General features: G+C 43.7%; 1 protein-coding gene across 3 annotated transcripts in view; it reads left to right on the top strand.

Moving 5' to 3' along the window:
• Nucleotides 1-15,602, top strand: part of Slc25a12 (solute carrier family 25 member 12) — an 88,573-nt gene that overhangs the window by 18,375 nt on the left and 54,596 nt on the right. For all 3 annotated transcript variants that reach the window (XM_006972416.4, XM_076569649.1, XM_042275451.2), the window contains exon 3: nucleotides 5,557-5,699. In XM_006972416.4, coding sequence (XP_006972478.1) covers nucleotides 5,557-5,699 — 143 coding nt within the window. The remainder of the gene's footprint in view (nucleotides 1-5,556; nucleotides 5,700-15,602) is intronic.

Genomic DNA, 15,602 nt, shown 5'->3' with positions numbered 1-15,602 from the left:
ACTGGCAGTCAACAAGTCCCAGCAATCCTCCTGCCTCTGCCTCTCAAGTGCTGTCGTTACAGACGCTTGCATGGTCAGTCACCCTTGGCTTTTTATATGGGACCTAGGAGATTTGAACTCAGGTCCCATGCCTGCATAGCGAGTGCTCTTACCCTCTGAGCCCTCTCTGGAGCTATTCCCACCTCCCTACCCCCCTCCCATTCTCTCTCTCTTTTTCTTTTGTCTTTCTTAAACAGGAAAAGAGAACACACACAATTACCTGCTTAAGACAGGACAGTATCACCCGCCACTTCGGGTGCTGTTAGGAATCAAACCTAGGGCTTCCTTCACTCAGTGCAAATGCTGTACCCGTGAACCATATCCGCCAGCCCCAAACTCTATTTATTACTGTTGCTCGCTCCAATTAACCCCTCTCCCAGGAAGGAACAAACAAAGATTGTTCTCATTTCTAAGTTATCCCCCAGGTTGAACTCTCCTCTCTCTGGTTGAAATCAGATCCTGCAGCGCCCCTCCCCCCACCCCATCCCACTTGCCCTTAGAAGGGACACTCCTTTGGTGTCCGTGGTGACTGTGTGATCTTACTTAGTTTTTGGCAGCCAGGTTCCCGTTGTTGCGTGACTCACTGGGCTCCTTAAATCCTGCTGTCAGGTTTCTTAGTGCTGACCTCCCTCGCCACTCCCAGGAGCCCCGTGACTCCTGCGCCTCTCTCCACTGCCGCGCCCTTAGCTCTGCTGATTTTTGTGTTCTTGTTAACCTGTCCGGGCACTGAAGGTGGAGCTCAGTCGGGAATGCTTGCCCAGCTTGCATCAAGCCCTGGTTTGATCCCCAGCCCTACAGGGTAGCTCATGCATGTAATCCCAGAACTGGGGGTCGGAGGTGCAGTGGGAATGATGGGGTGGAGGTAGGAGGATCCCAAGTTCAAGGTTATAGTGAGTTTGAGGCCAGCCCAGAATACAGGAGACCCTGTTTCTACAACAAAAACAAACAAACAAAAAAAAATCCACGTATCCTATTATGGCAAATGTTGACGAAAGCACAGGGAAGAAGTGTGTAATGAGAGCCGGTAGATGACATTTATTATCAGCAGCTAGAATTCCTTTACGGACACTGCTAATATCTTATAAGATTTTTTGGTTTGGTTTGGTTTGGTTTGACTTGGTTTTTCAGGACAGGGTTTCTCTGTGTAACAGCTCTGACTGTCCTGGAACTCACTCTGTAGACCAGGCTGACCTCACAGAGATCTGCCTGTCTCTGCCTCCCAAGTGCTGGAATTAAAGGCGTGTACCACCACTGCCTACTGCCTGGCCAGTTCTTTCTTTCTTTCTTTCTTTCTTTTTTTTTTGGTTCATTTTTTGTTATTTTTAACTGTGTGTGTGTGTGTGTGTGTGTGTGTGTGTGTGTGTGTGTGTGTGTGTGTCTGTCTGTCTGTCTGTCTGTCTGTCTGTCTCAGGGACGGGGGAGGGGAGAGGGCAGGTAATGTACATGTGAACATGAGTGTCTCAGAAGGCAAAAGTGTAGGATCCCTCTGGAGCCAGAGTTACAGGCATTTGTGAGCCACCCAAACTCAGGTCCTCTGCAAGAGCAGTTATGTAGTGCTGTTATGCCAGGCTGTTTTGCTAGCTCCTGGTTTTCTTTCTTTTTTTTTTTTTGTTTTGTTTTTGATCCTTTGTTTATAGACCCACTCTTTCAATCTATCAAAGAGTTACTTTATCTTCACTGCACAGAAGTGTGCATGATCCAGAGTCCTGGGGAAAGAAGGAGCTTGTCTAAAGACTGACATGAGCTGATTTGTAATACAGCCAGGATTAAACACAAGGCTGCTTCAGGAATGGCTTTTGTAGTCATGTGGCCAGGGCATGATTCATTTGGCGGGTGACGCTTCTCAAGTGCTCTTGATAGCATCAGCTAGGAAAGAAGTCCACCTTAGGCTCCTTCTTTTGCAAGCTGACATGATTTTTTTTTTTTTTTGCAAGTGTGATCTTTGATGTTTTTAGAGTAAGACAACGGGAACATTTCTGGTTTAAATTCCCTCCTGTTTGGAAGGGCAGATGGTTTACTCAGATCACAGGTATTGGAAATAGTTAAGCCAAGAGCAAACCAGCAGTCCTCACCCTGATCCTTCTCTGTCCCCCGCCCCCCAGTCACTTGAATCTCCTTTAGCCATTTATTTTGGTATTTCCTTTTGTATTTTTGTGCTGATGTTTATAGGTTTTTCTCTCTTCTTAAGTACCAGGGATTGAGCGCGGGGCTTTGTGCCCGAGCTAGGCAAGCTTCCTTACTAAACTTTCAGGTTTATCCCCCGTTCTTCTCAATACAGTTATAACGTTTGATCATTATTCAGTATCAACATTTTTCTGACTGCAAGTATTGTTTATTTTGAGCTACGTTGTGCTTTTTCGATTGTTTGTTTGAGACAAGATCTTGTTACATAGACCAGGCTGGCCTTGAACTGGGGGTGATCTTTCTGATTTTGCCTCTGCCTCCCCAGTGCTGGGATTTCCGGTGTGTTGCTACCATGCCTGGCTTACAATTTTTAAAATACATTTTGTTTACGATGCGTGTGTGTGTGTGTGTGTGTGTGTGTGTGTGTGTGTGTGTGTGTGTGCTTACACATGCTCACACGGTGTATGTGTGGAGGTCAGAAGACAATTTAGAGGACTCTGTTTTCTCCTCCCACCTTGTGGGTTCTGGGGATTGAACTCAGGTTGTCAGGCTTGGTAAACAAACGCCTTTACCAGATGCAGGCTGTCTTCACACACCCTATGATCCTCCTGTTTCAGCCTCCTGAGTGTTGGGATTACGGGTGTGAGCCTCCACCACCCCAGCTCAAGTCATTACTTTTTTTTTTTTTTTTTTTTTTTTTTTTTTTTTTTTGGTTTTTTCGAGACAGGGTTTCTCTGTGTAGCTTTGCGCCTTTCCTGGAGCTCACTTGGTACTTTTGATATTTCCTATTTTGCCCAGCAGAAATACAGTTTCATAGTTAAAGATTATCAGACTTTTATTTGCTTGTTTATATACCTACTGCTGAGTCATTAATTCAGTGGGTGTCTTTTGATTCATTAATTCAGTGGATGTTTTTGATTCATTAATTCAGTGGGTGTCTTTTGAGTGCCTACTATGCGTCAAGCACTGTGTTTGTTTCTAGGAGCGTATTAGGGAACAAGCTAGACAAAGATTCTGCTCTGACATTTTAGGTGGGAGATGGTAAATTACAGTGTGGAAGGGGAATACATGTGAAAGGGAGAACAGCTGTGTCAAGGTAGCGGGGACACACACACATATCAGGGTAGCAGACACACACGTCAGGGTTGGGGGACAGACACACACGGCCAAGGTGAAGGAGTAAATAGGTGATGAAGGTCGAACTCTGAGCAGATTTGCATTCTTCCCAGCATCCCTTTCTTTCTCACTCTGCCTTGGGTAATCTGGTCTTCGGTTTTTCCTGGTGGGTTTGCTTCCTGCAGCTTTCTGTCTGCCCCAGTCAGGAGTAGGTACCCTGGAGGGCTGCAGCTTTCTGTCTGCCCCAGTCAGGAGTAGGTACCCTGGAGGGCTGCAGCACCTTGGTCCTGGTTCCCTCACCCATTTCCTCAGTGGATCGCCTGCCCCTGATTCCTACACACTCTCTTTGATTTAGTTCGTTCTCTCTTAAAAAAAGAAAAATTCCCCTGGGGCCAGTGAGCTAGCCCAGCAAGGGAGGCACCAGGACTAAGCTTGGTGACCTGAGTTGATGCTTGGAGAGAACTGACTTTGGAAAAGGACCTCTGTAACCTCCACACTCACGCTGTGGCATGTGTGCCCACCCCAAATGAATCCATGTACGAGAAAAGTCCACACTTTCCCGAGAAGAGGGACACAGACACAGAAGTAGTGGTGAGAGCGTGGAGATCTCAACATCGTGTAGCTCACTTTACCTGTGGTGGGGAGTTCAGAATTCCCGGCCGGAGATAACCTCGCGGGCCTCCGTCCACTGTCAACAAGTGTTCCCTAATACTTTATTCTGACCCAGTGTTTCTCTCTGGGGGCTTTGAGGATTGTTCTTTTTTATTTTGCTGTCCTGCAGTTTTATGAGGGTGAGGGAGGCTTGGGAGATTTTTTACATTAATTCTTTTTGCGTGTGTGCATGACATTTAATGAGTTCTTCTAGTCTTCAGTTGGGGGAACTCTCTCTTTGTCGGTAATGACTCTTGGTCATGCCCCATGCACTGAGTCCTTGAAATGATAAGGGGTTTCTTTGATAAGCACACTTTTAAAAAATTGACACGAGATGTAAGAGACTTTTTATTTCTTCTCCCAGTGACTGGGACTTGGAAGATCTCTTTAGTAATTTCATTTTTAATGGCAGCCTATACTGCCTGAGGCCCTGCCTCCCTCTCATGGGCTCTTGGCAAACGGCTGTATCTGGGAAGTGAGGGGTCTGTGAGCTCACCTTCGGGGCCTTGGCCTCTCTTTCCCTTTCCTTAGTTTTTCTGGTTTCTCTTATCTTACCAGTGTTCTTATTTTTACTTACTTATTTTACTTTTGCAGTGCAGTTGATTAAATTCATGATAGGAAAGCTCTATTCCTCAGCCCATGTAGTTTTACACTTACTTATTTAGTGTGTGTGTGTGTGTGTTATGAGTGTGTGTTGCACATGGGTGTGTGGTATGGCATTTGTGTGGAAGTTGGGGGACAGCTTTTGGAAATCGATTCTCTCTTACTGTGTGATTCCCTAGACTTGAACTCAGATCATCAGGCTTGTTAGCAAGAGTCATCTTGCTGGCCCCTCTGCATTTTATTATTTATTCTTAAAAATTCATTTATTTTTATTTTATGTGCATGGGTGTTTTGCCCGCATGTTGTCTGTGCATCACATGGTTGCAGTGCCCTAGAAGTCCAGAAGGGGGAGTTAGATTTTCTGGAACTGGAGTTACAGACTGTTGTTAGGGGCTGTGTGGGTGCTGGGAACTGAACCCAGGTCTTCTGGAAGAGCAACAGGTACTCTTAACCCTAGAACCATCTCTCCAGCCCCATCTCATCTATTTTTAATTGAGATTAAGTAGTCCCATGACATAAAGGTTCCTGTTGTGATCATTTTAAAGTGCACTACATGGTGGTTTTAATTTAAATGTTTCTAATGTGTGACCGTCACCATTATGTAATCCCAGAACCCGTTCATCATCCTCAGAGAGACCCCCACACTCACTGAGCCGATAGCCCCTGTTTCCCTCTCTCAGATCCTGGCAGTCATAATTCCGGGTTCTCCTCCATGGCCTTACCTTCGTGGACGTTGGATGTAAATGGGGTCCTACACTGTGGGCCTTTTGTGTCCTGTCTTATCGCCCAGCAGACTTCCAGGGTTCGTCAGTGTTGACCACGCATCGGTTCCTTACTGTGGTCTTAAATTGTTGTCCGGGTGTCTGGTTTTTCACCACCCAGAGGCAATCAATGTCCACATTTATTATCCTTATTTTGATTTCAGTACCGTAACTTGGTTTCCTTTCCCCCAAACAACTGCTGGCCACCACATGATGTTGAATCATCCTCCTTTTTCAAAGTGCCTTTTTGTTTGTTTTTCAGTATGCCAGTACTGAGGTGGATGGAGAACATTACATGACCCCAGAAGACTTCGTTCAGCGCTATCTTGGCTTGTACAATGATCCAAACAGCAACCCAAAGATTGTGCAGCTCTTGGCAGGAGTAGCTGATCAAACCAAGGATGGGTAAGAACTTTCATACCTGTTCTGAAAATTAGTCATATATTTTATTAAAAATGTAAAGTTGTAAGTTTCATATCATCTTTTTTATTTTTATTTTTATTTTTTTGAGACCAGGTCTTACTACATAGCCCAGGCTGGCCTGGAACTCAGTATGTTGACTAGGCTAGCCTTGAACTCACAGAGCTCCTCCTGCTTCTGAGTGCTAGGATTAAAGGTGCATCACTATGATTAGCTTGCATCTTGAATTATCTAAAAGATGTACTTATTTTTATGTATGTAAATGTTTTGCCTGCATGTATGTGTATGCACTTTGTGCATGGTGTGTGAGGGGGCCAGAAGATGGCATCAGTTCTCCGGGTACTGAGTTACAGATAGTTGTGAGCTGCTGTGTGGATGCTGGGAACTGAATCTGTGTTATCGGTAAGAGTAGCAAGTGTCCTTAACCACTGAGCCATCTTTCTGGCCCTGTATCTAGAGTTGTAACAGTAACCAATATCTTCCCTTGAAACTTATAAAATGGGGTTCTTTACTGCCGTTATCAAGCAAGCTGTCAGCTCTTATTTTCTAAAAAAAAAAAAAAAAGTTTACATGAGAGAAACCATATTTTATATTGGATAATCTGATTAGGAGGGGCTCCTTATAACGAATTTTATTTTTTTGTATTCATTTATTTGAAAAATACTGAGTACCTGCTAATGTGTCAGGCATTATTCTTAGTGTTAGAATGTGTCTTAAAGCAAGCCACAAAAGGTAATAAAATAGCCGGGTGGTGGCGGTGGCGGCTCATGCCTTTAATCCCAGCATTTGGAAGGCAGAGGCAGGCGGATCTTTGTGAGTTCGAGGCCAGCCTGGTCTACAGAGCGAGTTCCAGGAAAGGTGCAAAGCTACACAGAGAAACCCTGTCTTGAAAAACCAAAAAAAAAAAGGTAATAAAGTAAAAAAAAAAAAAAAAGTAAATTATAGCATGTTAGGAGGAGGTAAGCACTATGAAGAATTCAGGGAGTGATCTGTATTCCTATGTCTACTTACTTAGTTGGAAAACATCACGTTAAACACCACAATTTGCCAGGTACTACTAGGCTTTATAAATATAAGCATGAATAAAATGAGGTTGCTGACCTTAAGAATAAGTTCATAGCTTAGTGGGAAAGAGAGGACCAAAGTAAAAGCAAGTCAGTATTTCTGGGGTAAGACAGTGATGATAAACACAGAAAGTAGAAGGACCCAGGAAGTTTCATTAACTCTCAGTTAGGACAGCATCACAGGGAGCTGACACTTGAACAAACCAGTGGGACAAAGAGGGAGAAGAATTCCAGGGAGGGAGAAAGGATTGCCAAGGAACATGAAAGAAGTGTGTGTGTGTGTGTGTGTGTGTGTGTGTGTGTGTGTGTGTGTGTGTTGTAAGTACTCTGGTACGACAACTGTGGCATTGCTTTGCTGCTGCAGAAGATGTAGTTGGAGCGAAACTGGGCACTGTGTGTACTGGGCTTTTGCTGTGTCTCCTGACTTCCACTCTTGGGGTCCTTTTAGCCTGGTAGTGTATGTGTATGAAGTCACAGAAGCAATAAGGATTCATCTGACTCTGGAGTCAGTCCATTCTTCAAGGGATGCTCTAAATGTTAGTAAAACCACATGGGGCTGGAGTATGGAACAAATACAATATTTATTGAGTTACATAAAGAAAACAATTGTTCACTATGGCAGTTTTCAGCTATATCCCTAGCCAGGATTTTTTTTTTCCTAGGTGTAGAGGTGCTTGTACAAAAAGCTGGGCAGTGAAGAGTCTTTATGCATCACTATAAATGTGATCATGCTTCAGAAAAGAAGGTTGGAGAAGACCAGACTGGTCGTCATGTCTAGGGAGCCAAGTACTATACTGGTTGAAGTAGCCAGACTGGCCGAGAGTTCCTTCCTGCCAGAGCTGACTCTGAGTTCACTTTTACTGTCCCATAGAACTTGGCACAGTGCATGAAATTTGGGACATTCAACAAATGTTTACTCAATGCATCTTTAATGACTTGGAAAGATGCATCATTGTAAATGGCAGATGTTGGATAAAAGTTATACATTTTGTCTAGTATTGAAAATGTCAGATCAGATGCTGGGCATGGTGTGGCCTTTAATGCCAGCACCTGGGAGACAGAGGCAGGTGGATCTCTGTGAGTTCGAGGTTAGCCTGGTCTACACACCAAGTTCCAGGACAGCCAAAGATATACAAAGAAACCCTATCTCAAAACAAACAAACAAACAAACAAAAACAAAAAAACAAAAAACAAAAAACAACACCAAAATGTCAGGTCAGCTCCCAAGCTGCAGATCAGGTCATTTATAGAGTCTAAATAGTGGTTAGCTAGAAGGTCTGTGGAAATTAATATATTTAATTATAATTCTTCCTTCTGAATTATTAAAGATAGCATACACATTTTACTCTTTTAGAAAATATCGGTATGTTTGTTGTTGACCTGGTTTTGTATTTATTTATTGAAACGAGAGTCTCTCTATGTAGCTCTGACTGTCCTGGAACTCACTATGTAAACCAGGCTGACCTTGAACTCACACCTGCCTCTATCTGCGGAGTGCCAGGATTAAAGCTGTGCAGTTACCACACTTGGCCCTATTTTTCTCCATTTATTTATTTATTTAGACAGGGTTTCTCTGTGTAGTTTTGGTGCCTGTCCTGGATCTTGCTCTGTAGACCAGGCTGGACTCAAACTCACAGCGATCCACCTGGCTCTGTCTCCCAAGTGCTGGGATCAAAGGCGCACACCACCGCCGCCTGGCCTCTCTTTATTTTTATTTTCGTGTTTTGCCTGCATGTATGTGTGTGCAGGTAATGCCCAAGGAAATCAGGCAGGAGCATCAAATCTTCTGGGACTGGAGTTACAGTAGCTGGCTTTGAGCTGCCGTGTGGGTGCTGGGATTGAACCTGGATCCTCTGGAAGAGCAGCCAGTGCTCTCAACCTCTGAGACATCTCTCCAGTTCTAGACATGGTTTTAGAATGACCATGTTTCCACATAAATATCTCATGCCTTTTGTGACCAACTTGTTTTAATTCTCCTTTGAAACTTTAGATGATTCTTGTAGGCTGAAGTGCATTGTTCAAGTATGGCATTTTTCATGAGGTCAAGTAGAATCCAAGTATTAATTTGGCAGAGTGTATCAGCAAATAGCTTTGTGTAGTGAATAATCTAGTAATATTGAATTGAGTTAACTCCTTTTTTTGTTTCTTTGTTTTGTTTTAAATACAGAGTCTCACTATGTCGCCCTGGCTAGCCTGTACCTTACAGATCCACCAGTCTCTGTCTTTCAGTGCTGAGATTAAAGGTGTGTGTCACCACAGCTGGCTGACTTTATCTTTTAAAGATACCCTTTCACTCTTCCTTTTCTTTTTTGGGTGGTTGTGAGATACGTATTTAAACTTATGATAATCCCCCAGCTCCACCCTCCCAACTGCTGGGTTACAGGCACCACCACACCTGGCAGCCCTTTTCACTTTGTTTTTTTTTTCAAGACAGTCTCACTTTGCCCACAAATTACTTCCAGAAGCAGAGAAAAAAAAATATAATTTTCTAGACGACTTGGATTCTTGCCTTTTTGTGGATGCATGGTGTTTAGAAGTTGTTGAACTTCCTGAATATAATGCAGAATGGGTGGATTTGTATAAGAATTTTTCTAGGGAGAAATCTCAGGCTTTTGGAAAGGCTCAGTATTATGGTTAAGGGTTTACATCCTAATCCGCCAGAATCAAAGTCTTTGGTAATGTTTGACTCATTCCGAGAAGTCACCTTTGTTTAACAATTAAGGAAAAGAGGATCAGAGTGGTGAATCAGCTTTCTTGGTAATCAACAATTAGTTCTCTTCACATCCAGTCTTCTTTTCTTGTAATCTCTCATCATTAATTTCTCTTTCTCCAATTCTCTCTTTCTTGCTGTCTCTGTTACCCAGGACAGTGAATGAAGGCTTAGAATGAAGTTGTTACTTTTATTCTGGCCTCAGGGTTAGAATGAGATTGTTACTTTTACTCTGGCCTCAGGGTTAAAGGTTCTGTTACAGTTTTTGTTGTTGTTTGTTTGTTTTCCAAGACAGGGTTTCTCTGTGTAGTCCTGGCTGTCCTGGAACTTGCTCTGTAGACCGGGCTGGCCTTGAACTCAGAGATCCTCCTGTCTCTGCCTTCTGAGTGCTGGGATTAAAGGCGTGCGCCTCTGCCACCTGTTACACTTCCGCCCGGCCTGTTATGGTTTGTTGATGCTGAGACCTACAGGATGTAACTTGATGGCAGCGTGACATTACTTAGAATCACCTTGGCAAAGGGAAACCACGCGAGAGAGTAGAATCAGTAGAGACAAGTTTAAGTAACTTGACGTGTGAGCTAGAGCTGGTTTAGGAGCGGTCAGTAGTCTTCCTTTGTTGATCGGATCTGAGACCTGCTTTTGGAATCTCCGTGCCTTCAGGTTAAGTCTTTTGCTTTGCTTTTGGAACTTTCTGAGCACAAAAAAAGAACATAGTGTTTCCCCTGATATTTTCTAGCCCAGGAACTGCTCTTTCTTGCCATCCCCTGTCCACCATTAGACAGTGAAATAAGGTGCTTGATACAGAGTCACGCAGAAGCAGCATCGTGTGGTATAAATAGCCTGCTGCGTTGTCTGAAAGTCAAGGTATCAGCCAAGTGTTATTTGTGAGATTGTGGCTTAAACTTGGGAGTTCTGGTTGCATCATGAAAAGCAAAATGATTTTATGTATTAAACGCAGATCACTGAGACTATTATCATGTGATCTGATCTGAAATATTTAGACAGTTGCTTCTTTGAAACTGTAACTTCTAGGATAGTGGTTTCTATATTTAGTCTAGTCAGAATTTCATCTGGAAGCTCTATCTGCTATACTGGGAAGACCCAGTTTTTTCTCTGATCCTTCATGAGTGGTTTATTTTATTTTATTTTTTTTATCATGCATGTTGAAGATCCATTCATTTTGTTAGAAATCTTGGCTATTTTATACAATTTTGTAGAAAATTATAAAAATAACAAACATTTTTGGCATTATATTTTTTTTTGTTTGTTTGTTTGTTTTGTTTTTGTTTTTGTTTTTTTGTTTTTCGAGACAGGGTTTCTCTGTGTAGCTTTGTAGAGCAGGCTGGCCTCAAACTCACAGAGATCCGCCTGCCTCTGCCTCCCGAGTGCTGGGATTAAAGGCGTGCCCCACCACCGCCCGGCTAGTTTTCATTCTGATAAGGGACTTTGTGGGAAAATGTACTACACAGTCACAAAATTTGTTACTTCAAAGTTATAAAATATGCAATTTCAAATAAAAATTCTAAGCACCCAGGAGATAGAAGCAGGAATGTCAGGAGTTCAGTGTTCCCCTTACCCCCACTGCACCCCATAAAAATAATTTAAAAAATAGGTGAACCTTGGCCAGGGATGAGGTGTACATCCTGCAAAGTCCAGGGACCTGGTGAGCTATCCCACACCTGATTTTCTCCTGCAGATGGACCAGTAGGAAAGTAAATGGCTGTAGATGTGTTCCACTGGCTCTAATACCCTGGTTGCTCAGTAGTTTGGTGGAGATCTGAGTATGCTGATGGGCAAAATGTATCAATTTAGCAGGTTCCATCAGGCTTGCATTTTAACAGGACTGCTTGCTGCACATAGTAAAATATCAGTGAGTCACCAGTGTCCTGAGGCGTCGGCGGCCAAGGTCTACAGCTGTCTTTCTGGAGGCAGTTCCTGCTTGGCACCAAGAGCTACCAAATGTCACTTAGGACCAGAAACCTCCTGTTGCCCAAGCTTGCAATTTGTCAAGGGAAATCAGAAAGCTGGATATTTGTATGAAATCTTAGGATTTCCTAATGTTGCCAACAAGTGCATCTGGAAAAGTAATTCTTTGTTTGCCAAAGAAAACATGTCTGTTGGACAAATTCCACTTGCTAGCCAGCAGCAACGGCCTTTGCTGGATAGGGCGCTAATCTTTATTTTCTCTTATAAAAAAGAAAGTTTTATTACTGAGCGTGAAATGTGTTCCAAAGTGATGCATTCTATATTTCAGAGTTACTTGTGTTTTTGATGCCCAATTCTGGATACTTAAAAAATCAAATTGTTGCTGGGCAGTGGTGGTGCACGCCTTTAATCTAAGCACTCGGGAGGCAGAGGCAGGTGGATCTCTGTGAGTTTGAGGCTAGCTTGGTCTACAGAGCAAGTTCCAGGACAGCCAGTGCTACATAGACTCAAAACTCTGTCTCAAAAAACAAAACAAAACAAAACAAAAAAACAACAAAAATCAAATTGTTGCAAGTTTGTTCATTTTTAAAAAAATAGATAATCAGCTCATCTATTGTTTTTAAGTTTTAGAATTATTATTATCCTTTTTTTTTGAGACAGCTTCTCTGTGTAGCCCTGGCTGTCCTGGAACTACCACTAGAGACCAGGCTGGCCTTGAACTCACAGAGATCACCTGCCTCTGCCTCCTGAGTGCTGGGATTAAAGGCGTGCGCCACCACTGCTCTAGAATTATATTTATAGTCAGGAGAAATAATGCTGGTCATTCTTCATTATGAAATTTCAGGCATTTAAAAGTGTGTGGCTAATGAGTCTTCTGGTAACCCCTGCCGATGCCCCCTTTCCCTGGCATTCCACGCTCTAGTCAATCCCAGCACCCCACTCATGGCTGGCCTTTTGTTTCACTCAAGCCCAGCCCCCCATGTTGATTTTCTCTCTCCTCTTTTCCTTTCTTCCCTCCATCCTTCTCTCCCTCTTGGAGCCGGGTATGGAGCCCAGGGCCTCACACATGCCTAGCTACACCTCACCCAGCTTGTTGCTTTTGAGGATTGTGTGGTTGGTTCTGGTGTGCTGCAACAGGAATAGCAGAAAAAGCCAAATAAAAAATAATTCAAAACCAAACCAAACCAAAAAGAATAGGAGTGAGTCAGGACTGGGGGTCACATCCGGCAAGTTCAGGGACCTGCCGAGTCGTCCCCTGCCTGACTTTCTCCTGCTGATGGAGATGGGGGAACACCAATGGCCATAAGAGCTGGGGTGCATTGAGGGCCAGTGTGCCCTGTAGGCTCCAAGCTTGTAGGACTGTCAATGAGGTCTGTGTTGTGTTAATGGCACCACGTCTCCCCTACTACCCCGCCCTCAGACAGGGCTTCTCTGTGTAACAGCTCTGGCTGTCCTGGACTATGCTCTGTAGACCAGGCTGGCCTTAAACTCAGAGATCTGTCTATCTCTGCCTCCTGAATGCTGGGATTAAAGGTATATGCCACCACAGCCCAGTGGCATCATGGTTTTCAGGGGAGGATACAGGGAGACTGCCAGCAATGTGAGGTGGGTAGATCCCAAATCCCACCTTTAGAATGTAAGGGTCCACCACCTCTGAGCCCAGGTGCCAACCCTCTCTGTAAACCTACATCTGATGGTGCCCCAGGGTTGATTTTATAGCAGTGGTGGTTATAGATAAAGTACAGTGATGCCTCTTTGTGCCAAGCATTGAGCATATATGTTTTACGTCAGGGATTTCTCAAAGTAAGCTTGAGACTTAAATGTTAAAAGTTTTACATATAAGGAAACGGAGAGGCTGAGGAACTTGTCCAGGGCATCCTCTGTCCTTGATATTGTACCCTACTTGCTTTAAAGTCAAGCCATCTTTGACAAGCTTTCATAAGACCTAGGACGGTGGTTTGTAATCTGCAGGCCATGCAGGTGCACAAAGCCGTAGTCCCAGCACGCAGGAGGTGGAGGCAGGAAGATTAGGAGTTCAACATCATCCTCTACCACATGGAGACTTTAGGGCCAGCCTGGGCTATGTGAGACCCTGTCACAAAGAAAAGAAAAGAAGGAAACAGGAACATGGAACCGCAGTGACCGGGTGCTTTGGTTCCTGCAGCTGACACGTGCGTGCTCTATGATGTCATTAAAGGCAGTTTGGTTAATTTCAGAACTCACTAAATATATATCTTAGGGCTTAAGTTCTAGAAATTCAGTAATGTGAGATTTTACCTTTTGTTTTGAGGGTTCATTAGAGACATGTCATTGTCTTTTTTTTTTTTCCCGCGAGACAGGGTTTCTCTGTGTAGCTTTGCACCTTTCCTGGAACTCGCTTTGGAGACCAGGCTGGCCTCGAGCTCACAGAGATCCGCCTGCCTCTGCCTCCCGAGTGCTGGGATTAAAGGTGTGCGCCACCACCGCCCGGTGTCATTGTCTTTTTAAACATAACAGAATAATATAGTGATTTCTATAGTTCTAGTGGTAACTATCAAAATAATTATTGAATTTATTTCATTTAAATTTCTGTCCTTTGGCTTATTTTGCCAAAAGCTCCAGATGGCATAATTTATGTACAAATACTTTCTTTGTATTTCTAAAAGCTTGCCAGCCCCTCTCATCTCATGTAGCCTAGGTTAGCCTTGAACTTGCTATATTGTAGAAGCTGGCCCTTGAGCTCCTTAATTTTCCTGCCTCATCTCCCCAGCGCTGGAATTATAGGAATATGCCACCACACCCATTTTGAAGTCACTATATATGTATGTGTGTGTATACATATATGTGTTTAGATATAGATATAAATTCTTCAGCCAAGACCGTGAGGAGATGATTTATTGTACCTGAGTTATAGTTGGGCACACGTGAGGGAAGTGGAATACCCAGGTCCGAGGCAGAGGGTCAACAGGGACTGTTTTGGTTGTAAGCAGAGCAATCTCTCAGAGGCGCACTTGGTGGTCTGATGGTGAAGTTTTGGATCCATGGAGATAATTACGGACAGTAGCATGTGGTCAGATGACTTGTACCAGCATCCCCTCCTTCCTTCCCCCACCCCCCAGGGCTGCACAGGCTCATTTACAGGGACCTCTGCGTCAGCTTTCTTCTCATGTACTTTCACTTCTTCCTGCACTTCGCTCTGTGGTGTAGGAGTTTCAGGGAAGACGGCACGGAGGCCGGAGAGCATCTTTTGTGACTGTCTGTTATCTTCGTGGACCCCTGCACCGTCTTGCGGTTTCCTCTAGGCGGCCTTTCTGTGGCAGCGGTTAACATGTTCCTTTGTGCATTACATTTTCTCTCAATTGATGATTAGTTCTAAATCACTGGTTCTCAATGGGGGTAATTTTGTTTTCTAGGACATCTCTGACAATATCTAAAGACATTTTCAGTTATCACAACTGAGAGATGAAATTGACATCTCGTGCGCAGAACCCAGGGATACTGCTAAATATGCTACAAGCCATAGAGGACCCAACAATGAAAGATTATCCACCTAAAAACGTCAGCAGTGCTGGGGTTGAGAGACTATTGATCAAATTCAGGCTTATTTTTGGCCTGCTCCTAGCTGCGGTGTTAGGAGCTATTGATTAATACTCACGTTCTTTAATTTGTTAAGGGCTTACAAAAATGTACTATTCCTTCCCTTCTGCAAATGCATCCACCCTTCATCTGTCACCTGCTTACCCTGAGCTACAGTTCATACAGCAACACATACTAAATGCCTGGTATTGATGACTCTCTCTGGAGGAGCAGGTACCCAGGGTACGTTTTCCTTTCTGTGTGTACGTTTTCCTTTCTGTGACTTCTGCGAGACGTCCACACCCATGCTCTCGGGTGTGTCTTTTGTCTGAGGGCCTCTTTCTCTTAACCCTCACGCTTTAGCTTATATTAAAATGTTTTTATTAAACTCCAACTCTGATTCATAAAAATCAGGCCCAGTATTTTCCTATTCTCTACTAGCCAGTAATTAAAAGAAATATTTAGTTTGTGTGTGTGTGCCTGTGTGTTTGTGCGTGTGTGTGTGTGTGTGTGTGTGTGTGCGTGTGTGTGTGTGTGTGTGTGTGTGTGTGTGTGTGTGTGTGTGTGTGTTTGAGTGCCTTGGAGACCAGAAGAGGACATTGGATGGACCTGTGGTTGATGTGGGTGTTGGAA

Source organism: Peromyscus maniculatus, chromosome 4 (genome assembly GCF_049852395.1).
Source record: "Peromyscus maniculatus bairdii isolate BWxNUB_F1_BW_parent chromosome 4, HU_Pman_BW_mat_3.1, whole genome shotgun sequence".
In the NCBI taxonomy this organism is placed as follows: domain Eukaryota; kingdom Metazoa; phylum Chordata; class Mammalia; order Rodentia; family Cricetidae; genus Peromyscus; species Peromyscus maniculatus.
This window is presented reverse-complemented; position numbering and strand designations above follow the sequence as displayed.